Source organism: Budorcas taxicolor, chromosome 5 (assembly GCF_023091745.1).
Source record: "Budorcas taxicolor isolate Tak-1 chromosome 5, Takin1.1, whole genome shotgun sequence".
Taxonomy (NCBI): domain Eukaryota; kingdom Metazoa; phylum Chordata; class Mammalia; order Artiodactyla; family Bovidae; genus Budorcas; species Budorcas taxicolor.
Genome location: NC_068914.1, coordinates 78,974,422 through 78,999,368, shown reverse-complemented (window position 1 = coordinate 78,999,368; position 24,947 = coordinate 78,974,422). Strand labels below are relative to the sequence as shown.

Below are 24,947 nucleotides of genomic sequence, written 5' to 3'. Positions count from 1 at the left end.
AGCCGTTTAGCCTTTGCTTCTTAGGATTCATTGACTTGAATTAGATATTATGCCGTTTACAGCTAGACTGTGAAAGATAACACTAGCCTAATTTCCAGGTTGACCCTTTAAACAAATTCACCCTTGCAGAGCTGTTGCCTGGAAACAGGCAACTTTCTGAGTTGTGCTTTGTAAATTGGCATGGTTTGCTAAAATAGTAACAGTGAAAACAGAGCTGAAAGCTGCCACCGTCTAATATGGAAAGCACAGTTTAAGTGTTGCACACAGTAAGCTCACTCTTCCACATTTCTTGTTATTTCTGGCTCCAAACAGAAGCACACTTTGTGATGCATAATTACTCTTTCAGTGGGGATATTTTTCTCCCTGAATTCATAGACTTCTTTTCCCCACTGAAACTCGACTGAAAGAACTAAAGTGATGAAAAAGGTGATCTATCAAAAATCTAAACAATGGCTATAAACTGCTGGCCTTCAAAAAAATTGTGAAGTATACCACCACATACAACCAAGCTCTTGAAGAATCAAGCATTATGTAACTGCCACCCAAATCAGGTAGACCTTGGTAGTCCCCCTCCTCCCCAGGGCTGTCCTAGCTCAGTCACAACCTCCTCCCTCTCCTACATTTGTGACCACTTTCCTGATTTTAAAGGCAATCACTCTTTTAATCACACTTGCTCACACCACCTCCCCTTAAAATCAGCTGTCCTGTCTGTGCTCCCGCTGTACTTATTTCAGGCATTACTCCCACGTGTGATGTTGGTTTACATCTGTGAGTTCCACAGTTGGTCAAGCACTGACTTTGGTGCCTATCAATTCTAGGTCTGAACCTGGCCCTTAAGTATCTGTGTAACTCAGTGACTCAGTTAATTCTTTATGCATCTCAATTTTCTCATCATCCATAGACTCAATAACAAATGTCTGAGAAGGTGACTGTCACAGCACACGTTCAATATGTCATTATTGTACTAATCCTTTAGAAAACTGTGGTTATGATTAAACCTGGTAATATGTGAAGGATCCAGTAATTAGTAGGTGTGCAGTTTAATGAATGTTAAGACCCTAAAAACAAGAGCAATCTCACATGCTATCACAGTATCAAAGTAGAAACCAAAAGTAAACGAGAAGCTCAGTGGAGGGACTATGACCTAGTACACTCAAGAGAACAACGTGGCACCACATATCCAAATTAAAAATGTGTATCTTGAGATTCAATGCAACCTTGTAACACAGAGATTCAGAGATAAGCCAGTGTTCATTAAAACACTTTTAATAAAACTTCAAAACATAATTTAAGATGTCCACCAACAGTGGAACACAACATAGCCCTAGAATATGGACATCAGAATATATCTTCAATTTATTAAGGGGCACAGAAATACATAACAGTTTACAGACTATTATTCATGTGCTAGGGGAAAAGACTTGTGAAACCTATTTTCCTAGAGCCTTAAAAAGTGTTCTTATAATTGTTTTGAAGAATTTGGGAAAAATAACTTTCTGATGATTCTTTCTGCAGAGAACAATCAACTTAGGAAAACAATGGATTTTAAACTAAATGTAACTTAAGAAATTATACTTTGTGTATATAATTACATCTTAACATTTTTTACAGGGAAATAACTCTTCTAGGAATCAATCCACAGAAAATAATCTGAAATGGGTATGATCTGTGTATAAGGAGGCTTACATCATTTATATCAGTACAACTTATATCTTACTAATTTCATTATTTAGTAAAAACAGCTTAGCACCCAATATTGGAGGACTAGTTCCAGTAATGGTGTATCTGTGTAAGTGATACTATATGGCTGTTAAAAACCATGCTGCACAATTATTAAAATGGAAAATTCTCAATACATCAAGTGAAAAGGATGTTACAGCCTAGTTATGTGCAATTTGATCAGTGTTAATAGTTGTTACCTTTTTCTTACTTTTCCGCTCTTTAGTTTTTTAATCTAATAAAAGCATTTCTAATTTCCTACAATGATTATGTAATACATGCTTATAGCTAACCTCAAGCTTTCTTTACAACCTGGACATTTATGTAACTATGATGCTAGTCCAGCTACTTTGGTACAAATTCAAGAAATACTGCAATCCGTCTGAAAAGTTAAAATGAGGTGAAAGCCATCAATTCCCAGGAATCTTAATAAAACATTGAAGACACTACTGTGTTTATCAAAAGAATTTATTAGAAAATATTACATACTACATATCTGTTTAAAGAGTATTGTTTCAGTAGACAGCACTCCATCCTCATACTACATTGTCTCAGGGACCATGGAGCAACCAGTGTGCTTCTGAAGCCACATCTCTTGGATGGAACATTTACGCAGTACATACTGTGGCCATTTAAAGGAAGATAATGGAAAAACTGTCATTATCAGAGGGAAAACAATCCAAATTTTTGGAATGTTAAAATAACAAGTAACTAATTTTAGTCTCAAAATTCTAGGCATCACTATCGCCTAAAACATCAGTCAATGTGACTAGTAAGTTAGAGGGACCAAGGTTTCAAAGATCAAGTTAATACTGAATTTTCATATATAACGAGAAATCTGCAACCCCACAAAATGTTTTTAAGTTTGTACACATGCAACTTAATGTAAATTGCTGATGGAAAGAATGGGGAATGTTAAAAAGCAATGTATTCTTTTTAACATAAAGCATGCACTTTCTAATACATTCTTAAATATTTCAGAGTTGATTCTAGTCCAATAATATTCTTATTTCAAGTGCCTTCTAACCAGTACCCCAACCAGAGTACATACCTGTTATTCAAAAAATGTGTATTGAGAATTCAATTAACTCATGGTACTGCTACCAAAGATAGGAGACTTTAACTCTTGACCACATCATTTATTTTTTTCAAAACTTTAAACACGTTTGCACAAGCTAAACGGTATAAAGCAAATTTTAAACTTGTCACCCAACTCCCAAATGTTACTGAAAGAAGACACAGGAAAAATATGTTGTGTGATTAATCAACTTAGGCAATTTACTACGAAATTTTCTAATTGTGAACTAGCTTTAATCCAAAATCGAAAGTTCACAGAACTGTTTTTTAGAAACATAAAGTTCTAAAACTTTAGAGTCCAAAACCAAAACAAATGAGGAGGTGTGTGTTGGTAATTGAAACACTGTCTTAATATTTTATTAGAAGAAATATACTTTCAAAACTCTTGCCCCATCATAATCTTAACATAAACTTTAATTAAAAATATATATAAATCAGTAGAATACCATATTACAAACGCCCAGAAATGCACAATAAAGATCGGAAACTGCTTGGAAATATTTCTAACACTTTGGGGGATTATACTCATAATCAAATAAAGATTACGAAGTAGCACAATCAGTACTGGGGCCAACATTTCAAAGCTTGCCTATCAAAGCTAGCACCTGGAAAGTATTATACACATGAAACTGAGAAAGAGAAGATCTTTACTTCAGAAAAGCACAGTCCTGGAGTATTGCTTTCGCTATGTAGCTAGCATAAGGGTCAGCCTGTCTCACTGAGGCATATATCTATTCTACGCCATTAACATTTGATCCAAAGTGCTTTCCAGTTATTTGGTATCTATTGAAAATTGTTACTGGAATGAAACAGTTTATCATGGAGTTAATCCACTTTTTCTTCCAAGATGCCAAATAAAATAAGGCTAGAACATTTTAAACTTACTTTTAATAAAAATGAACATATTATAGTACTTAAAAAAAAACACCTCAATCTCTAGCCCTTGAAAGCCTTACCAACACTCCATTATTTAATTCCTCTCCTTTTTCCAAAACACAGGTTTTAATGTCTAGAATTTTGTAACATGGTTACCAAATTAACACTTTATTCACTGTAAAGCATTTGGAGATTTGCCCAAGTGTAAGAAGAATTTCATTAGTGACTAACAGATGAGCAACAACGTGAAAGCCCCTGAAGTGAATATCATGATTTTACCTTAGACCCAAGCAAGGGGGTCACGACTTAAAAGCAATTCTCCAGTTGGCACAAACAGTTTACCATTTCTGATGAGCAGAAGATATTATGGAAGAACATAATTTTTACAAAGTCAACACTTTTTCCAAACAGGTCTTCTAAATTCAACAGAGCTGAGACTGCCAAAGCTGTAAATCTAGCAAATCAAACTGCTTCATCTCAACTGGGGAAAAGAAGGCACAAAAGAAAAACAAGCAGCGTAACGTTTATTTGGTGACACAATAGGTGAACAGTGTTCTAAAGTTTTGAACACTGAATTTTACTTGTGATAGTATCTTCTACCTAAGCAATTTATTCAGATGTGTGCTTTAAAAATACATATTAAGAACCCTGCAATTGGTATGTTCTCTTATTAGAAATATTCTTCATGGTAATACATTATCTTTCTATAATTAGAGAGAAAAATCATAAGACCATTTTTTATTTTTAGCCCAACAGAATAGATGTATTATACATATCTCTTCCAAAACCAGCGCACTCTGAAGTTTCTAATTTATGCACTCCGTTGTTCAAAAACCTGTACATCTTCCAGTATCCACAGTATAACACAGTCCTAGTAAAAATGCACATTCTTTTAAACCCTTTACTTTCCCTTGAATTTTATTTGGGGGAGGGATGGAGGAAAGATATAGATATTGCGGTGCAGAACTATATTTATTTAGAACAAAACATTATATCCTACATTAAAAAAGATAATTTTATCAAAACCAAATTTCAATCACAGTTATGTATGATTCTCGGTTAAAGGTACATGTTGAAATTGCACTTTGCAGATATCTCGTCAGTGTCCTTTCTAACGCTCCCACTTCAGCACATGTTTTTATCAGCAGACATAGGTTCTTCCAGAGTTTTCTTTTGGCTTCCCTTCCGTGAATATTTGTATTTGTCTACATAGGCTTTAACCAGATTTGCCACTTTAGTAGAATTTACTTCTCCACTCTTACTATGACACACCTGTAAAAAAGAAGAAGGAATTTTTTTCATATTTAAAGGGAAAGTTCTTTGAAAAACAAATACCCCAGAGCCATAATCAGACATTTTCACGTGTTTTGTATCACCTAGAAGGTATATGTTTCATTTTCTCCAAAGAGAAAAAAGCTGATTAGCAGAAGCTACCTCTATTTTAGTTAGATTTAATTAAGCATTCCTTTATTAAAATAGGGATGTTGAAAACAATATGTACATAACTCCACTAAAATTGTAACTTACTTTATCTACCGCTTTTCGCACAATCTCTTTATACTCCTCCTTGGTGATGTCTTTATTTTGATAAAATGGCTTAATGGCCAGTTTTACCTCCTGTGCTGCTTTTTCTTGAATTTGCAGTTTCTGATGAGAGGAAAATGTGTAATTATTACTTGCCCAATCTCAAACTTTCAAAAAAATTATTTAAAAATATAAAATTGAAAACATTGCCCATTTACATTACAAGGAACTGTTCCAATATTAGCATCATAGATATAAAATATTTATTTACTAACACCAATCGAACATTTCTAAAAATAAACAAGAAATACAACCAGTAATTCAATGGGCACCAACACATGTAGACAGAATTCTTTAAATTGGAATTTAAGACTATCAACAATAAATTCCCTTTACCACTTATACAACAGAAAACTGTTATTTTTATCATAATCATATGCAGAATTATGTAGGTTGCTCTCAACTTTGAACTTGCCTTGTCTGTCTTCGAGCTATCTGCGCTGGCTTCCACTGTAACACTTACTTTGCTTTCTGCCAATTTTACAGGAGCATTAGAAGCTTTGCTGTGACTTGATGATGCAGTGTTACCAGAACTTGGCCCCTGAACTGTTCCCATGTTTCCTGGGGCTGCTGTCGGAGCCGGCAAGACTGGTGTGCTCATGTTATTACTTACATGAGAAGCACTAGGAATACCCTGTTTTAAAGAGGTATCGTCAGTTAATCAATTATCTGTACTCAATAAAAGATGTTTAGTTACCTATTAGACATTAAGAAAAAAATCAAGGCAATTTAATACTTAAGTACTTAGGAGAAATGTCTATTTCAGGTAATTTTTATCTAAAGGACTGTGAAGAAAAATGAGCGACATTCTTAAATAGAATGTCATGATGACTTTTAATATATATATTATAATGTTCTGACAGTAACACTAAAACCAACAAGAAGGAGAAAAGCAGCATTAATGACAATATCTTTCCTATAAGTAACTTTAAGGTAGGTACCCCACTTTAAAGATAGAGGAAAATAAGACAGTGAAGTCAAATGGCTTGCGTGAGTTGATAGCGGAAAAAGACATAAGATCCCAAATTCCCACTTTCTGGCTCTTCCAACTGTATCCTGCTGCCAGGAATCTAGAATTTCTGAGATATAGACATGGAATAATAAGGCAACACAACCATTACAACTTGTTATTCAAATTTACTATATGCCCAAGAGGCACTTCTTTCTTTTTTTAGCATGATAAATTCATGAAAATGAAACACATACGGTAATGCACAATGAACAACTTTATCTGGTGTCAGTCTGAACAAGACAGTACAAGCTTTATCACAGTATCCAATCACAACAAGTTCCCAGCCCCTAAAAGTCCAATAAAAAAGGGAAATTTTTTCAAGTATCCATCACATGATTCTAGTTTGCCTCATAATTTGGTTTTCTTGAACTTACCAAAAAACTTGTTCGGATATCAGCACCAGCATATATGTAGCTTAGATTTGATAACATGTATTCATTTTCTTATTTGGGACTGGGAGGTTTGGGGAAGGACAGTGAAAGAGGGGTTATAAAGATTTACCATGAAGTGAAGTGAAGTGAAGTCACTCAGTCGTGTCTGACTCTTTGCAACCCCATGGACTGTAGCCCACCAGGCTCCTCCGTCCATGGGATTCTCCAGGCAAAAATACTGGAGTGAGTTGCCATTTCTAAGTCTAATCAAAAAAGCCACTGTATATGGATATTCAGCAAGAAGCCCTTTCTTGAACACCGATCCCTAACAGCCAAATGTTTACCATGGCGAATGTTGACTACACTTAGAGTGGCTGAAAACATACCTGCAACTGCTTTCCGTCTGGCTGTGAAGCAATGTAGCTGACTTGCTGGGATGGTGGGGGAGGGGGCGGTGGTGGCGGTAGTCCCTGAGATACACCGCTAGGAGCCGCCACCTGCATGAGAGGTACTCCTGTGTGCAGATGCAAGGGCAGCTGAGGATGAATGTTGAAAGGACTGCGCTGGATGTTCATCAAAGGAGCAGGAACACCCACTGGATATGGAAACATATTCACAGGCTGGTGTGCACTCATGTGCTGCTGCACTGCACTCACTTGCGGCTGCATCATAGTTATAGGTAGCTGAGAACCATCACCCTGTTGGTTTGCTTGGTCTTTCAGATTAGACTCTATCAAAAGAAAAAAGACTTATGAAAAAAATTCATGTTACAAATTTCCTTAGAGAAACAAAGAGCCACTGGTTACTGTAAAACTAAATACCAATTAACCTAAACCTATCCAATTATTCAGTTTAATCCTGTCATTCCTAAATAATGTACGATGATTTTCTAACTGAAATTAATATTCAACCAAAATTAGAATAACTTCACACAATAACACTGGACAACACTAGCAAAGAATCAGCAGCTCAAGAAGCTTACTAATAAAATAATCATAAAATTTCATTACTAACTTAGAAGGTTAATCACTTTTAAAAATCTTCAACAGCTCTTTTCTCGCGAAGTCAAGTCAATGTTCTTAAGAAAAGTCAAGGAACAATACATCTTTTTTAGCTGAGTGACTTATTAAACAACGATCAAAAAAATTCAAGTGCACACATCCAATATAAATGAAATAGAATTTAAATCCTGCATACAATTATTTCAAATCCCTCTGTAGCAAATTATACATAAAACATTTAGGTCTTTGGCAAGGTTGGGGGCAGGCATGGGGTGAAAAAAAATATACTGAGTGTTTATTACATAAAATGAGGTTCAATTTAACATAAAACTAAAAACAGAGATCACTTCAATCCATACAAATAAGGTATTAAATTTATAATCTCTCTCTTCAAATACAAGTGTTTGTAAATAAGCATGTTACCCTGTTCAGCCGCCTCCTCGTCTTGTCTCATCCACCCAGACTGTGGGCCTGAAGAACTCCTGCCTCGTCTCGAGTAGTAGTTCTGTACATCTGCTGGCAGGGTCTTTCTCACAGCCCAACTCGATGCGGATGTCCACCCTGACCTGTCGGCTGGTGTATCAAAGGAGAACTCTTGCTCACTTTTTCGTTTATAGGGCTGCTGCTCCACAAACTTGAAAGTCTCATTCCCTGAACTGTTTGAATTCCCTGAGAGGGGTTTTCGGTTTTGCCACCTGTTTTCATTTTGATCTGTATAGGCAAAACCACCTCTATGGTTACCTCTACCACGGTTACCTCTACCACGGTTAGACATCCAAGCCGAACTAAAGTTTTTATTCCAAGAATTCCCTGAATTCTCATTTCTATTTTCTTCCCAATGAGAATCTTTTAACTTTTCTGGATTTCTGGTCCTCGGATCAGGCCCAGAATTTATTTTTTCTGTTACCCAAGTGGGACAGTCATTTCTCTGTTTGTCAGCAGAATTTGAATCATCAGCATCTGGACTGATGTCATTTTTTTCTTTTCTTGTATTTTCATTCTGTTTCTCTGAGTCACTCTTTCTGTATCGATCATTCCCTCGTGGACATCTCCAACCATCGTTTGCCCATCTCTCTTTCCATCGAGGAGAGTAACTGTCCCTGTCATTTCTACCAAATGATGAACCCTTACTTTTTGTTCTAGATCTTGATGGTGACCTCGACCGTGATCTGGATCGAGACCACCTTCTCATTCTCCTTTCTCTATCTCGGTCTCTCCTCAACCCATCTCTATCACTCTCTCTTTCTCTGCTCCGGGACCTGGATTTTTCTCTTGGGGAGGAATCTTTTACTCTGGACTGAGATCTTCTGTTCTCTCTTTTTGGGGAGAGTGACTCAGATCTTTTGCCTTCCTTGGCACTATCTCTTTTTGGAGACCGAGACTGAGATCTCCTCCTTTCTCTTGCACTATCCTTTTTGGGGGACTGAGAACGAGATTTTCTCCGTCCTCTAACAGATTCTTTCTTAGGAGACGGTGATCGAGACTTCCTGCTGTCTTTTCCAGTTTCTCTTTTGGGAGATGGAGACTGAGACCGCTTCTTTTCTCGGGCAGTGTCTTTGTTGGGAGACCAAGTTGTAGACGGAGAGTGAAATCTAGATCTTCGTATACGAGGCTTTTTGGCTTTATCTGTCACATCTACTGGGTTTTCAGATGGTTGAGATACAGTTTCAACCTTTTCATTTGCAGGATCAGAAGATGACATATTCTTTTGGGAACTGTGCTCCACAGAATTTTCATCAGCATTTACAGATGGTTTAGCATCAGCATTTACAGATGGTTCGATTTCAGATTCATTTCGGTCACTGCAAAATGAATCACATTCCATAGGTATCATTTCATTATTGTCCTCACTAAAATGCTTCTGAATCAGTGCAACATGAGTTTTAGACAATTCTGTAGATGTGGGATGTTCAACCAAAGATTCAGTCTTTTCTTCTAAAGATTTGCCCAATTTGGTGTTAAGACTTTTTTTTAATAAACTATTTTCAGAGTCTTGAATACTATTGAGAGTTTCATTCCCTGAAGTATCACATGTTGCAATTATTTCTGCATCTTCATTTTCAACATGCCCAAGCAAATGAACCTCTGAACTCTCAATAGATTTTCTGTCCACTGCTTGTGTAACTCCACCTTCAGAAGATTCTAATTTGGGACTGTCAATAAGCTGTTCTGTTTTTACTGTAGAATCTCCATGATCAATAATTTTTACTATAGGACTCTCCATAACTTTTTTTTCATTAACTATCGACTCTGCATTCTCAGGTAACTCACCTAAGCTTGATGCAGGTTGGTATACTTCCATTTCAGATCCTGAACATGTAAGAGAATCATTTGGAGCATGATCTATACATATATCTGCTTTTATTTCTGATTCTGAAGGTTCAGCTATTGGGTCTTGATTTTCCAATGGATCACTTCCTTTTTTGGAAGTGCTTACAGAAATCTCACTTTCCAGACATAAAACATTAGCTTCTATACCTGTATTCTCAACTTTTTGAACTTCCTCCTCCCCTCCAAATAACACAGGAGGATCTTGGGTATCAGACTCAGAATGTAAAGTTTCTACTCCTTCCTCTGTATCATGGGTCTCAGCACATTCTTCACTCTCTTTTAATGGCTCACTGCAACTTCTTAAGCCATTAGCAGACTCACTCTCTACATTTATCTGCACAGTGTTAATACTTTCTACATCTGATTGGTGTTCTTTCTCTAACTCAGGTGGTATGTCAGATTCTGCTACTTCTTCATCAACTGAATCACTGGAAGATGATTTTTCAGGGGGAGGCACAGAGCTTCGAAGTTTCTTTTTCAGTAAAGGTAGTTTTCTTCCTCTTCTTACAGACTTCCGTTTTGGGGCCTGCCTTGTTTGCTTCTCTGACTCACCTGAAGAGGAAACACTTACAGATGGATTATTGTTATCTGGGGCATCACACCCAGAAATATTTGATACTGGGGATCTCTGAGACTGACTGACTGGTTCAGCTCTTGTGTTACGTGTAGATCTTCTTGTAGGAGTTGTAGCTGCAGGTTTTCGTCTTGATCCTCTGGTGTTTGAGGTACCAGAAGTTTGCTTCTTCTCTTCCCCTTCTTGAGTATGTGCTAATGCATAGCCTTTGCAAGAAGTACCTAACAGTATACAAAAAGGAAAAAATAAGTGTATGATTCATCAAGTGATAAGAATTTGGCTTCAGCTTATTTTAGCATAAAATAGACATCTATAACAGAGTGAAACAAAATATACTTGTGAATCAAATTATTAATAAATGCATAGCTATTAACATCTGAGTAATACCAATTTTTGAAAGCTACTGAAATGAGTTATCCCAAGATTTGAGTCCATGTGGGCAATTCTCTAGTGAAAAAAACAAAAGAAAATATTTGGTCTGTTAATTGCCATTTGCACTATGAATCACTATTACCTAGGCAAAAGCAGGACACAACAGCTATCCACAAATAGTAAAGACTAGAACTATTTGTTCACAATTCATAGGAAGTATTACTTCTAAAACTCAGTGGTTTGAACACTGAACCCTTAAACAGAAAGGAAACTTCTAATTAGTTCCTCAAAGACATGAAGTTGTAATTTCTTAAAGTAAAAGGATTTTCTAGTTGCAACAATTTTAAAGTCAAGTCACTGTACAAATATTTATAGAAATATCTAGGACTCATTATCTATACCTTGTTTTACAGCATTTCTAAGTTATCAACACTTATACTTTTCATGAGATTGAAAGAGGCTTAGTAATTTTTTTAACTAGAAAGAAATTCAGAAACTTTACCAAAATTTTCTAAAGATATGGTACTTGTTGGAAGAATAGTCCTTGGCAACACAGAAGAGATGAGAGGAGGGACTTCTATGTCAATACTCCAGGGTATAAAACTAATTCTGAAATTTTAAAACAAAATAAAGACATTTTTGTTTAAATAATAAAACCAGCAATTTAAAAGTATTAATTTTCCAAATAAGCTGCTGCTGCTGCTGCTGCTAAGTCACTTCAGTGGTGTCTGACTCTGTGTGACCCCATAGACGGCAGCCCGCCAGGCTCCCCATCCCTGGGATTCTCCAGGCAAGAATACTGGAGTGGGTTGCCATTTCCTTCTCCGAAATAAGCTAGCAATATTAAAATATAGGTGCTTAAATTATTTTTTGCCAAACAGCTAAAAATGTAAATTTAAGGTTTCTCATAGTAACCAAGATGGCTACCAACTGACTACAAAAAAATATATAAAAAACCTTCTAAAAGCATGCTTTTTCAATAAATTAATAGTAAAGTACTATCAAGGGCAACTTAATATATAAGTAGCTGACTCTCATTTAAATAAGTTAATGCAATTATTTTGTCAAGAATTTTAACTTTTTTTCACTACTTTAAAAATAACCAACTTGGATAATAAAATGTAGATAAATAAAATACACAGATGAAATATACAGATTTTAAGAGCATAGTGTGATGACTTCTGACCAATGCATCCATATACCTGTATAACCACTACCCCAAATAAGAAATAGAACACTTCCACCATCCCAGAAAGCACTTCCTGACCCTTGTTCCCCATCCTATTTCCAGGCAACCAAACAGATAATTTAGTTGAGTTAATCAGATCAAGTTTTAAAGAAATTAGCAAGGTCAAAGGGGAATCAGTCCATAAATAAATAAAAACGTAACAAAAACTGAAAGGAAAGCTATCACTTGAATTTTGAATTTTTTGTGAGATTTCTTTATATTTTTATGGCATATATCAAGGCCAAAAATATCAAAATACATTTTTAAGAAGGAAAAAAGAACTGCAACTGATTTCTATTGCTATGTTATATGCTAAAATTCCTCGATCTGAGGACGATGGCTCTTCAAAGTTCCCAGGATCCCTATGGACATGCTAAGACCCCAGTTACTGTAGTCACACCAAATCCACTCTCAGCTTCTTCCTACTCTTCCCATATTTGTTCAGTCAGGTCTCCTAACAAAAGACTATTTCATCCAGTCTAAGGTGAGATTCTGGAGGACAAAAGAAGCTTGAAAAACAATGTGCAACTTGCACATACACAAAAATATACAGCTCTAAGGGAAAATTTCATATTTTACAGATCTGGACTTTGTCTAATTTTACTTATTTATATTCCACTGTTACTCCTAGAGGATGAAGGCCCTATGCAGAATTCCATTACAGTGACATATAAAAGTTATAGTTATAGGAATGAATATAAAACTCTAGCAAGGAACTTAATCTTTACATAGGAGCTTGATTTAAGTACATATCATGTACCTAGCTAGCAATGTGCTAATAGTTTCAGGGCTTACACTAAGAGAGAAAAGGCTAGGCTATACAGAGAGTCATGAATGCCAGGGCAAAGTAGGGACTTGATCAAGCGGTTGTTTAGAATAACATTTCGGAGATGGAAGTGTCGTGACAAAGCAATGCTTCAGCCAACAGCACATAGGGAAGACTGGAATGGAGGAAAAGATAACAGAAGGATGAAAGATCTGAACGCTATTACTAATAATGAACCTTATCACTTAGGTGTTCTCCCCATTAAAGAAATCAAATTTTTACATTTATTAAACAAATAAATACAATATTCTTTATTTTTCAAGGGGTTCCTTAAATAGAGACCTTTCATTAGGCATCGGAAACACCAAGGTTTAATTAAACAAAACTTTCTTAGAAACAAAACTATTGACGATCTCTGTATATAAGATATTATTATCTTATGCACACATTAGCATTTAAACATTTTAGTAAACAATTTTTTTTACCTTCCAATTCCAGGTAATGTATCAGGAAACCATGATAATTCCAGTTCCTGTCTCTTCTGCCTAATCAAAGCACTGATCTCATTGACTTCTATAAATTCTGTACTAAAAGATAAATTTTAGATCCTCATCAGAATTCCAAAATTTTAAGTCCAGAATAACAATTGGGTTATATCATAAACAACAGAAAATTTCATATCCAGCATTATAAGTCACATTAAAAAAAAAAACTTTTTCTATCAACACTTTTCAAAATGGACCCATTCCTAAAGTAACTTAAATTTTTATTATATTACAAATAAAAATGGAACTAATCTGACTTGTGGCCACTTTTAAAAAGTCAATTCAGACTAATATTATTACTACTGAAAAAAAGAAGCAACACTATTTCTTTCCCATGAACCGAAGCTGCAAAGAGCAGTTTTTAGCCGAAATTTTAAGTGCAATAGTTTGCCATCTGAAACTACGCATAAAACAAAGGAAGAAAATAAAGGAGGCATGGTTATTTTTATAACCCAAAATAGGCAGAGTTCAGTTTTTTAAAAGGCACTCAAATGTAATTGTTTTCTTTGGTACCTTGCCAATCTTTAAAGTTAAATCACAGTCTTCATCTGTCTTGTTTATTCAACCAGGTCCATTATTTTTAAACCTCAACTTAATCTTCAAATTCCACAAATATCTACACAGCATCTATCATACAGTCACAATGGATTAAAAAATGACTGGGTCTACTCTGAAAGGGTACCCCATAATTTAACAGCTTAACAACTAGCCTACGGCTCTATCATATAAAAATCTGTGTACAACTTAATTTATTATTAAGGAAAAGGGAAGTCCACTAGCAGTCACTGAAAAATACACGGTCACAAAATAAGGTTCTCTTTATTTGCCAAAAGAAACAATAACAAAAAACAACATGGGCTTTCATAACGTTGTTGGGCCAAGTTTAAATTTCTACCAGAAGTTAACTGCAATAAATAAAACATCAAATATTAAAAAAAGCATCAATTAAAAGTAAAAAATACTAACCAGTAAGCTGTACAGGCAAAAGAAGATTCTCCAGTGTGACTACTAGAAGAAAAGACATTGGAGAAAAACTTTCTGAAGCACTGATTTGTATATGGATTTGATCTTCGAGGCTAGAAAAGTAAAATGAGGTTGGTGAAACAGCAAAAAAAAAAACAAAAAAACAAAAACCCTTCCATAATAGGTAGGACAGTTACATTTAAATATTTTGATGTACCTGAGGCACCAGAGTTATGTACTGAAAAACCATATGTTGTTATTATCTAAGAAAAATATTTTTTTCTTTATTTCAACAAACCTTGTTTGTCTTTATTATTGAATTTTTCTTTCCTCCCATTTCATTGTATTTAGAGTTTCCTGTACAAAGACACAAAAAGATCTTGCCTTAATTTTTATTTTAAAAGGTCTTAAACCAGTACTAATACTGGCATATTGACAAGAGAAGGTTAAAATATGTATAAAAATTGCATTTAAAATAATAGTACCTGCATTTATATAATTTTTCCAAATGCTAGTTTTATCTTGGTAAGCCACAGACAAAAGGAAAATATAAGAGGCCACAATACAGAAAACTAGTGAAGCATGTAAAATTGCTATGCTTAGAGCATTAAGTACTGAAACTTTAGTCAATATGTTCTGGCACTATGTGCAAACTTAAAAGTGTCTTGTAATATTAAGCGTATAAAAGAAATCAAATTATTTAATATCAATAATACACTTAATATGTCCTTTCCAGTTACAACCTAAACAACAGGTACTATTAACTCACCTCAAGCAGGAGCTGACCAGGGGAACTGAAACCATCAGCCCTTGTCAACAGTAAAGTACCATTTAATCACCAACTTCAGTAAGTACCCTCACCATCCTCCTCAAATTGTATGGAATTAGGAAAAGTAGAAGTCTTGATTAAAACGGCTTTCTGCTATAGGAACGTTTTTGGTTGTATTGCTTATGACTTATTTTTTGGTTTTACATGTCCATTTCTACGGATACGTTCTTCCAGGTTAAGAAAGATAAAGGAAAAATAGCTCCTGCTAACCACAAAAACTGTTAAAGATTACTGCTCTTGGTTTTTCTTTACCATAAAGCATGTCTTATTAGTCATCTCCACCTATGAATACACTTGTCTGCAATAAACTGCTGCTGGTGCTGCCATTGCTCTCTCCTCAGAACTCTGGGTAAAGTCTACAATACAAATGACAACTGGTCTTTCAATCTCCAGCCAAGCTTGTCTTCACAAAGGCCAATCTAACTTTGTTCAAAATAAATCAGCCCAACTGGGAGGCCAAGTTCCTGCTACTGCGAGATCGTAAGTATTTTCGGTGTCTTTCGTCAGTCCAGTTGGTAATAGCCCACTTTCTACTTAACAGCATACTAAATTCTAAGTTATTATACAACAGTTGTTTGCTTTCATGCTATTACTCATCTATCACACATGTCCCACCCAGAACAGCTGTGACAAATTACATTTCATACTGGGGAGAGGACATTTTCATATTGCCAACATCCTCTGGATCATCGAAAAAGCAAGAGAATTCCAGAAAAACATCTATTTCTGCTTTATTGACTATGCCAAAGCCTTTGACTGTGTGGATCACAATAAACTGTGGAAAATTCTGAAAGATATGAGAATACCAGACCACCTGACCTGCCTCTTGAGAAATCTATATGCAGGTCAGGAAGCAACAGTAAGAACTGGACGTGGAACAACAGACTGGTTCCAAATAGGAAAAGGAGTACTTGTCAAGGCTGTATATTGTCACTGTTTATTTAACTTATATGCAGAGTGTATCATGAGAAATGCTGGGTTGGAAGAAGCACAAGCTGGAATCAAGATTGCTGGGAGAAATATCAACAACCTCAGATATGCAGATGACACCACCCTTATGGCAGAAAGCAAAGATGATTAGCCTCTTGATGAAAGTGAAGGAGGAGAGTTAAAAAGTTAGCTTAAACATTCAAAAAACTAAGATCATGACATCCAGTCCCATCACTTCATGGCAAATAGATGGAGAAACAGTGGAAAGAGTGGTAGATTTATTTTGGGGGGCTCCAAAATCACTGCAGATGGTGACTGCAGTCATGAAATTAAAAGACGCTTACTCCTTGGAAGGAAAGTTATGACCAACCTAGATAGCATATTCAAAAGCAGAGACATTACTTTGTCAACAAAGGTTCATCTAGTCAAGGCTATGGTTTTTCCAGTGGTCATGTATGGATATGAGAGTTGGACTATAAAGAAAGCTGAGCGGCAAAGAATTGATGTTTTTGAACTGTGGTGTTGGAGAAGACTCTTGAGAGACCCTTGGACTGCAAGGAGATCCAACCAGTCCATCCTAAAGGAGATCAGTCCTGGATGTTCATTGGAAGGACTGGTAAAGCTGAAACTCCGATACTTTGGCCACCTCAGGCAAAGTGCTGACTCATTTGAAAAGACCCTGATGTTGGGAAAGATTGAGGGCAGGAGGAGAAGGGGACAATAGAGGATGAGATGGTTGGATGGCATCACCGACCCAATCAATGGACATGGGTTTGGGTGGACTCCGGGAGTTGGTGATGGACAGGGAAGCGGGCGTGCTGCAGTCCATGGGGTCGCAAAGAGTTGGACATGACTGAGCAACTGAACTGACCTGACTGGGGAGAGGAGTGCTGATGGAGTTCCAGGAATGTATCTTCTTACCCCTTATTATACATTTAAAAGATGATACTGATCTTTTTTTAATGATTAAAGAAGCCAGGAATAAAAATGTGATAGGTACCCAACCAGAATCTCAGAAGTAACAATTTCATTCAACTAGATGGAGATTTGCTACATTGTAGGTACACTGTAGTTTTTAAACCCTAAGGGTGCTGAGTTGTTCTCAATCAGGTTTTGTTCACTCAATACTGAAGGAGTACATACAGTTTACAAAGCATTCCTTCACTTGGAAGCCTCTGTTGGGAAGCCACCACTAGATGAAATGCTCTCTATGGGAAGAACTGTTACTTTTCTGGCCAATTTAAAGTATGAAAATCTAGTCCCAAAGCTATTTCACATATTTCTGGCTAATTCACAGGTAATTATCGAGCAGTTCCAATTGTGGATTTGTCTAAATTGTGGTTTCCTAGAGATCATTTCACATGTTCATTTACTAATCTATCCTTCGGACAACAGTGATACATCTTTTCATTTTTATAAAAGTATGCATATATGTACTTTAAGAAGTCAAACAGCACTTCTGGAGTTATTTTAAAAACATTACAGCAATTCTCATTCTTAATTCAGCTCCACCAAAGCACCCATCACATGTTCATACTTCTCTGGACTTTCCTGGTGGCTGAGACAATAAACAGGGAGACCAGGGTTCAATCCCTGGGTCGGGAAGATCACCAGGAAAAGGGAATGGCTACCCACTCCAGTATTCTTGCCAAGTGAACTCCATGGACAGAAGAGCCTAAGGGCTATAGCCCTCAGGGTCACAGAAGAGTTGGACACAACTGAGAAAGATATAGACACTACTCTATCTTGTTATTTTTGGTTTCAGATATTTTCCTTAAAAAAAAATTTTTTTTTTTCTCCAGAAGATAGACTTCTGCTCCTCCACAAATGTTTTTCAGCTGCACTGTGCAACACAAGGAACTGACCCCAACAGGGGAAGCACAGAATCTTAACCACTGGGTCACCAGGGAAGTCTCCAAATATTCTTTTTGATATATCCACATTTGATGCAAGCAATGCTGCATTATCGTAACTATATAAACATTCTCAGCAAGACCATGTACTGAATTACTTTTTTTGTACAACTACTTCCTTTTCCTATGGTTAACAATGGCTTTTTCTTGTTTTCAGTTCAGTTCAGTTCAGTCGCTCAGTAGTGTCCGACTTTTGCAACCCCATGGACTGCAACACACCAGGCCTCCCTGTCCATCACCAACTCCCAGAGTTTACCCAAACTCATGTCCATTGAGTCAATGATGCCATCCAACCATCTCATCCTCTGTCGTCCCCTTCTCCTCCTGCCCTCAATCTTTCCCAGCATCAGGGTCTTCTCAAATGAGTCAGATCTTCACATGAGGTGGCCAAAGTATTCGAGTTTCAGCTTCACCATCGGTCCTTCCAATGAACATCCAGGACTGATCTCCTTTAGGATGGACTGGTTGGATCTCCTTGCAGTTCAAGGGACTCTCAAGAGTCTTCTCCAACATCACAGTTCAAAAGTATCAACTCTTTGCCATTCAGCTTTCTTTATAGTCCCAACTCTCACATACATACATGACTACTGGAAAAACCATAGCCTTGACTAGATGGACCTTTCTTGGCAAGGTCTCTGCTTTTGAATATGCTGTCTAGGTTGGTCATAACTTTCCTTCCAAGGAGTAAGCATCTTTCAATTTCGCGGCTGCAATCATCATCTGCAGTGATTTTGGAGCCCAAAAAAATACAGTCAGCCACTATTTCTACATCTATTTGCCACGAAGTGATGGGACCAGATGCCATGATGTTAGTTTTCTGAATGTTGAGCTTTAAGCCAACTTTTTCACTCTCCTCTTTCACTTTCATCAAGAGGCTCTTTGGTTCTTCTTCACTTTCTGCCATAAGGGTGGTGTCATCTTGTTTTTATGTTGTATTATCTGTCAATAATTGAACCAACTCTACAACACAAGTATAGGTCTCTTAATACATTCAAACACATCAATCCATCCATCAGGTTTGCTCCTCATTCTCTTGGAAACACTTTTCCTCTGCCCTGCTCCAATGTGAACTGGCAACTCTCTAAAAGCTGCTGCTCAACTGTCATTCTGGGATTGTCCTCTCTTACAATTCCCCCTTTTCCTGGGACAGAACTCATTTTCTTATCGTTTTTTTTCCTCCTTTTCTGTTTCTTTTAGGAACTCATTTTTCTGAGTCTCACATTGTTCCTTTGTTTACTTTCTCATTAAGTGACACAGACATATCCTCCAGTATAATGAGAAAGGAAGTTTAAGAATGAATTTTTGAGCTCTTAATGTATTTTAAAACATATTTATTTTGCCCTAACACTTGACTGATGGTTTGGTTGTTTATCAAATTTCTAGGATAATAATTATTTTCCCCAGAATTTTCAAGGTAGTGCTCCACTGCTTCATCTGTTATTGGCAACATTCTTTTACACATGGTCTATTTTCCCTCTCTAGAAGCTCTTCAAATATATGCAGAGTCTAGAATTCTATCAGTGTAGTTCATTCCTTGTTTACAACTCATCTTCCACTTCGATTCAACTTCTTAAACTTCAGCCATAATATTCTTAATTTCCAAAACTTTTCTTTTTTTAGTATTTTCTTACCTCATTAATGAAATATTCCTTCTCTTATCTCTGAGGATATTAATTTTCAAGTAACTCCCTGTTTCCCAGCACTGGTTTTGTTCCATCAGGTTCCTTTTCTTTGTCTATGTATCCATCTCTATTACCTGGAGGCTCCCTTACCCTCTGGTGGTCCTTGACTATTTGTGGAGCACTAAGATACTGACTGAGAACAATGTGGATACGTGGTCAGTGCTTTTCAGGGGGTTTCACTGTAGGGTGATAAAGCAGAGAGACCTGGCTATTTCATTCAAAAATTTCCAAATGGCAATATCTCCAAGTCTTTTAAAGCAGGGACAGTATTCTGGAAGATATCAATACCTTCTATCTTCCACTTTGGGAACAAGCAAGACTGCAAGTGCTTTGGGAAATGATCATGGGTAGGGAGGTGAAGACCTCAACATTTGCTTCAATTTCCTTCTCTTCACTCTGTTGTCTCCTCTACCCTCATTCATGCTGGAGTTTAATCTGATTTAATTACTCATTTAAAGAGTAAGCCTCCTGTTTGCCTGGGTAGACTCCCCTTACGCTATACAGCCAAAAATCTGCAGGATAAACTGCTCCTTTAAAAATTTTAACCAATTTTGTTTTCAGCACCACCCCATACACCTGCTTTCAGATATAACATTGGTCCCCAGACCAAAGACTAAGATTCTACAGTGTGTGAACTGATTTGATTCTCAATGTCACTCTCCATGAGAAGTCTGGGTTTCAGTTTTCTACTAAGACAGTTTACTATTAATATGCACCTCAAACAACCATTTTCAAGCCTCTATTTTGTGGACCTTTGTCATCAGCTGTCTTTTCCTTCTGTTTTGTGGCTTAAATTTTTATTTTGATTCCTTTATGGTCTTTTCTGTAGGGTTCTGAGAGGGATCAGAGAATTAAACAAGTGCTCAATGTGTTACGCTTACTTGGAAACTTATTTTTTTTAATTTAGTATATCTGAAAAGATGTTTCAATGACAACATCTTTTTCTGCAAAACAAACCAGTATAAAAAAGGCTTTGATCTTACAGCCCAGTAGTACTTGGCAGGTACCCAATTAAGATTTGATTAATTGATTCCAAATTAACAGAGCCCTAATTACATGGATTTAGACTGTATTTAGGGAAGCATTCCACCAAGAAATGTCTTAAAAGGGGATACTTTTTATAAACTATATCAGTTATAAACTATTAGCCCAAACCAAAAACTATTATGTTCATTCCAAGAACAAAGTATATAAAGGAGGTATATAAAAAAAGTGTGGACCTCTCAGTTATCTATCTAGTATGACTGAAGGATGAGAGTGACATTTTCTTATCAGATTTGTCAAAAGGTATGCTGTCTAACATTTTACAAAACTTACAGTGAGACAGCACCATATTCACAAAATGAAGAAAGTAAAGTTCATACAATTTTATCAGAGTCACAGATAATTTAACAGAAAAACTAACACAAAACCCAAATGGCTCAACTTCCAATAAAATTATCTATTAGGCCTGCTGGAGTTTTAACTGTTATACTAATAATTTCTAATCCAAATAAAAGAATTTAACAATTTCATACACTCTATTCATTAGTTTTAGTACATATAATATAAACATAATAACCTAAAGGAGAAAGTCACACATCAATGTTCAAAGAACAGCCCCTCCTCACTTTGAAAAACTTGAAAAAATTAGAAACTAAACCTCACTGCTTCTGAAATCTACTATAAAAAGACAATATTTCCTCATGAAGTTCTTTCATAAAAATAAATTTAAATTATCCGTTGGGCAACCATGGTTCCTACCCAGTCTAACCGGATAAATACATTAAAATGTACTTAATTTCCACAACTTCCCACTAATTCTACCTTCACCATACCTTTCATCTTAATTTCTTTCTCAGTTCAAAGGCCACATTTAAGAGTCCAAGGTTGCTTCCTTCTTGCATGACAGGTTCATTAGTGCCCCTAAACTTTTGAAACAATTGCAAGTAACATCTACAGATTCTCTTAGTTTCCTAATGAGGCACTTTGTTAATAAAACAGTATCTAAGAAACTTCATAATTAATGCAAAAATTCAAGGTTAAAACTCAAGCTCTACAGTGATTCCTGAAGCTATAAACTTTAGTCTAAGAAATAAAAACCTATTATCTATGACATTTCTGAAAGGATACACAAAATAATCAAAGTTAACTGGTCTGCTAAGTAGGGAGCAGACATTCGGCTCTTTATATCGAGCCACTAGAAAAAGGCAATAATTTAAGTTATGAAGATTGTTAATTCAGTCAGTTGGGTCGCTCAGTGGTGTCCGACTCTCTGTGATCCCACGAATAGCAGCATGCCAGGCATCCCTGTCCATCACCAACTCCCGGAGTTCACTCAAACTCATGTCCATTGAGTCAGTGATGCCATCCAGCCATCTCATCCTCTGTCGTCCCCTTTTCCTCCTGCCCCCAATCCCTCCCAGCATCAGAGTCTTATCCAGTGAGTCAACTCTTCCCATGAGGTGGCCAGCGTACTGGAGTTTCAGCTTTAGCATCATTCCTTCCAAAGAACACCCAGGGCTGATCTCCTTTAGAATGGACTGGTTGGATCTCCTTGCAGTCCAAGGGACTCTCAAGAGTCCTCCCCACCACCACAGTCCAAAAGCATAAAGATTGTTCAGTTCAGTTCAGTTGCTCAGTTGTGTGGGACTCTTTGCGACCCCATGAATCACAGCATGCCAGGCCTCCCTGTCCACCATCAACTCCCAGAGTTCACTCAGACTCACGCCCATCGAGTCGGGGATGCCATCCAGCCATCTCATCCTCTGTCGTCCCCTTCTCCACCTGCCCCCAATCCCTCCCAGCATCAGAGTCTTTTCCAATGAGTCAACTCTTCACATGAGGTGGCCAAAGTACTCGAGTTTCAGCTTTAGCATCATTCCTTCCAAAGAAATCCCAGGGCTGATCTCCTTCACAATGGACTGGTTGGATCTCCTTGCAGTCCAAGAGACCCTCAAGAGTCTTCTCCAACATCACAGTTCAAAAGCATCAATTCTTCGGCACTCAGCCTTCTTCACAGTCCAACTCTCACATCCATACATGACCACTGGAAAAACCATAGCCTTAACTAGACGGACCTTAGTCGGCAAAGTAATGTCTCTGCTTTTGAATATGCTATCTACGTTGGTCATAACTTTTCTTCCAAGGAGTAAGAGTCTTTTAATTTCATGGCTGCAGTCACCATCTACAGTGACTTTGGAGCCCCCAAAAATAAAGTCTGACACTGTTTCCACTGTTTCCCCATCTATTTCCCATGAAGTGATGGGACTGGATGCTATGATCTTTGTTTTTTGAATGGTGAGCTTTAAGCCAACTTTTTCACTCTCCTCTTTCACTTTCATCAAGAGGCTTTTTAGTTCCTTTTCACTTTCTGCCATAAGGGTGGTATCTTCTGCATATCTGAGGTGATTGATATTTCTCCCGGCAATCTTGATTCCAGCTTGTGTTTTTTCCAGCCCAGCGTTTCTCATGATGTACCTGCATAGAAGTTAAATAAGCAGGGTGACAATATACAACCTTGATGTACTCCTTTTCCTATTTGGAACCAGTATGTTGTTCCATGTCCAGTTCTAACTGTTGCTTCCTGACCTGCATACAGATTTCTCAAGAGGCAGGTCAGGTGGTCTGGTATTCCCATCTCTTTCAGAATTTTCCACAGTTTACTGTGATCCACACAGTCAAAGGCTTTGGCATAGTCAAGAAAGCAGAAATAGATGTTTTTCTGGAACTCTCCTGCTTTTTCCATGATCCAGTGGATGTTGGCAATTTGATCTCTGGTTCCTCTGCCTTTTCTAAACCCAGCTTGAACATCAGGAAGTTCACGGTTCACGTATTGCTGAAGCCTGGCTTGGAGAATTTTGAGCATTACTTTACTAGCATGTGAGATGAGTGCAATTGTGCGGTAGTTGGAGCATTCTTTGGCATTGCCTTTGTTTGGGATTGGAATGAAAACGGACCTCTTCCCATCCTGTGGCCACTGCTGAGTTTTCCAAATTTGCTGTACACAACCTCAAAGTGAGAGGCTTAAGGTAAGTAACAAAATCATGCTTTAGCATTATTCTGTAGTGGGAAGAGGCAGTAGACATGGAGTAGAAGACTGTATCAAATTCTGCCGGCTCCAACTCTGTGATCTGGCCAAGATATTTAACCTTTTAAAACTGCTTTAAAGTTTATAATTATGAATGATTTTGAACATTCCACAAAGTATTAAAAATCACACCTACAGAACAGATTTAACTGTTAACTTTGTTATTTTACTTTCATACTCATCTCTTTGTTTCTGCTGTTTGTTACAGGCATAGACCAGTTACCTTTTTATTATCAGCTAGTTATAGCCAAAGAAAATCAAATACTAAGTACTTAACTACCATTACAACCTTGATACTCTGGAAAATGCCACATAGAAACAGAATCACTATTCACAACTTTAAAACTTACTAGGACAAAAAAAAAACAACAAGCTAATATACTATATGTCATTGAAGTTTATTTTAAGAACTTAAATTATTTATGTACCACTATGAGAGGATAATTGCCAATTAAACTCTCAGAGTACATTATTTTTTAATTACAGAAAATTTCAAACACAAAATAGAACATTATAATGAAATCTGATTATACCCATATCCCAGTTTCCACAATTATTAATTCACATCCACTGTTAATTTTATTACTACTATCTTAAGTAATTTTGAAGGAAACTATAAACATCCTATCATATTCATGCATAACTATTTCAGTAGATAACTAACTTTAAAAGATGTGTTCTGTTGGGGAAGTTAGCAATAAACAAAATATATCCAATAACTCCTTATTACCAAGTATCTAATGTTCAATTTTCTCCAACTGTCCATAAAGTTATCTTTTACTTTCCTTTTACAACATATTAGAATAAGGATCTAAATAATCCAGCTGTGACTGGTTCAATGTCTCTGTCATCTCTTTTAATCTACAGGTTCCCACTCCCACTTCTAAACTCCCTCCAATTTTCTGACAGAAGAAATCAGGTCATTTGTCTGTGGTCTCTATGTTTTGCTGATTTATCTCCTTGTTGTCACTTAACATGCATCTCAGTCTCTGTATGTCTGATAGCTCAGTTGGTAAAGAATCCGCTTGCAATGCAGGAGATCCCGGTTTGATTCCTGGGTGAGGAAGATCTGCTGGAGAAGGGACAGACTATCCACTCCAGTATT

At 36.8% G+C, this 24,947-nt stretch overlaps 1 protein-coding gene across 1 annotated transcript in view; it reads right to left on the bottom strand.

Moving 5' to 3' along the window:
- Nucleotides 1-2,843: 2,843 nt before the first annotated feature.
- Nucleotides 2,844-24,947, bottom strand: part of SCAF11 (SR-related CTD associated factor 11) — a 52,436-nt gene continuing 30,332 nt past the window's right edge. Inside the window, exons 6-14 of the mRNA XM_052639770.1 lie at nucleotides 14,718-14,776; nucleotides 14,423-14,532; nucleotides 13,397-13,498; nucleotides 11,420-11,526; nucleotides 8,064-10,766; nucleotides 7,026-7,369; nucleotides 5,672-5,890; nucleotides 5,200-5,319; nucleotides 2,844-4,944 (exon numbers count right to left, since the gene is read on the bottom strand). Of these exons, the coding sequence (XP_052495730.1) occupies nucleotides 4,798-4,944; nucleotides 5,200-5,319; nucleotides 5,672-5,890; nucleotides 7,026-7,369; nucleotides 8,064-10,766; nucleotides 11,420-11,526; nucleotides 13,397-13,498; nucleotides 14,423-14,532; nucleotides 14,718-14,776 (3,911 nt within the window). The 3' untranslated portion in view covers nucleotides 2,844-4,797. The remainder of the gene's footprint in view (nucleotides 4,945-5,199; nucleotides 5,320-5,671; nucleotides 5,891-7,025; nucleotides 7,370-8,063; nucleotides 10,767-11,419; nucleotides 11,527-13,396; nucleotides 13,499-14,422; nucleotides 14,533-14,717; nucleotides 14,777-24,947) is intronic.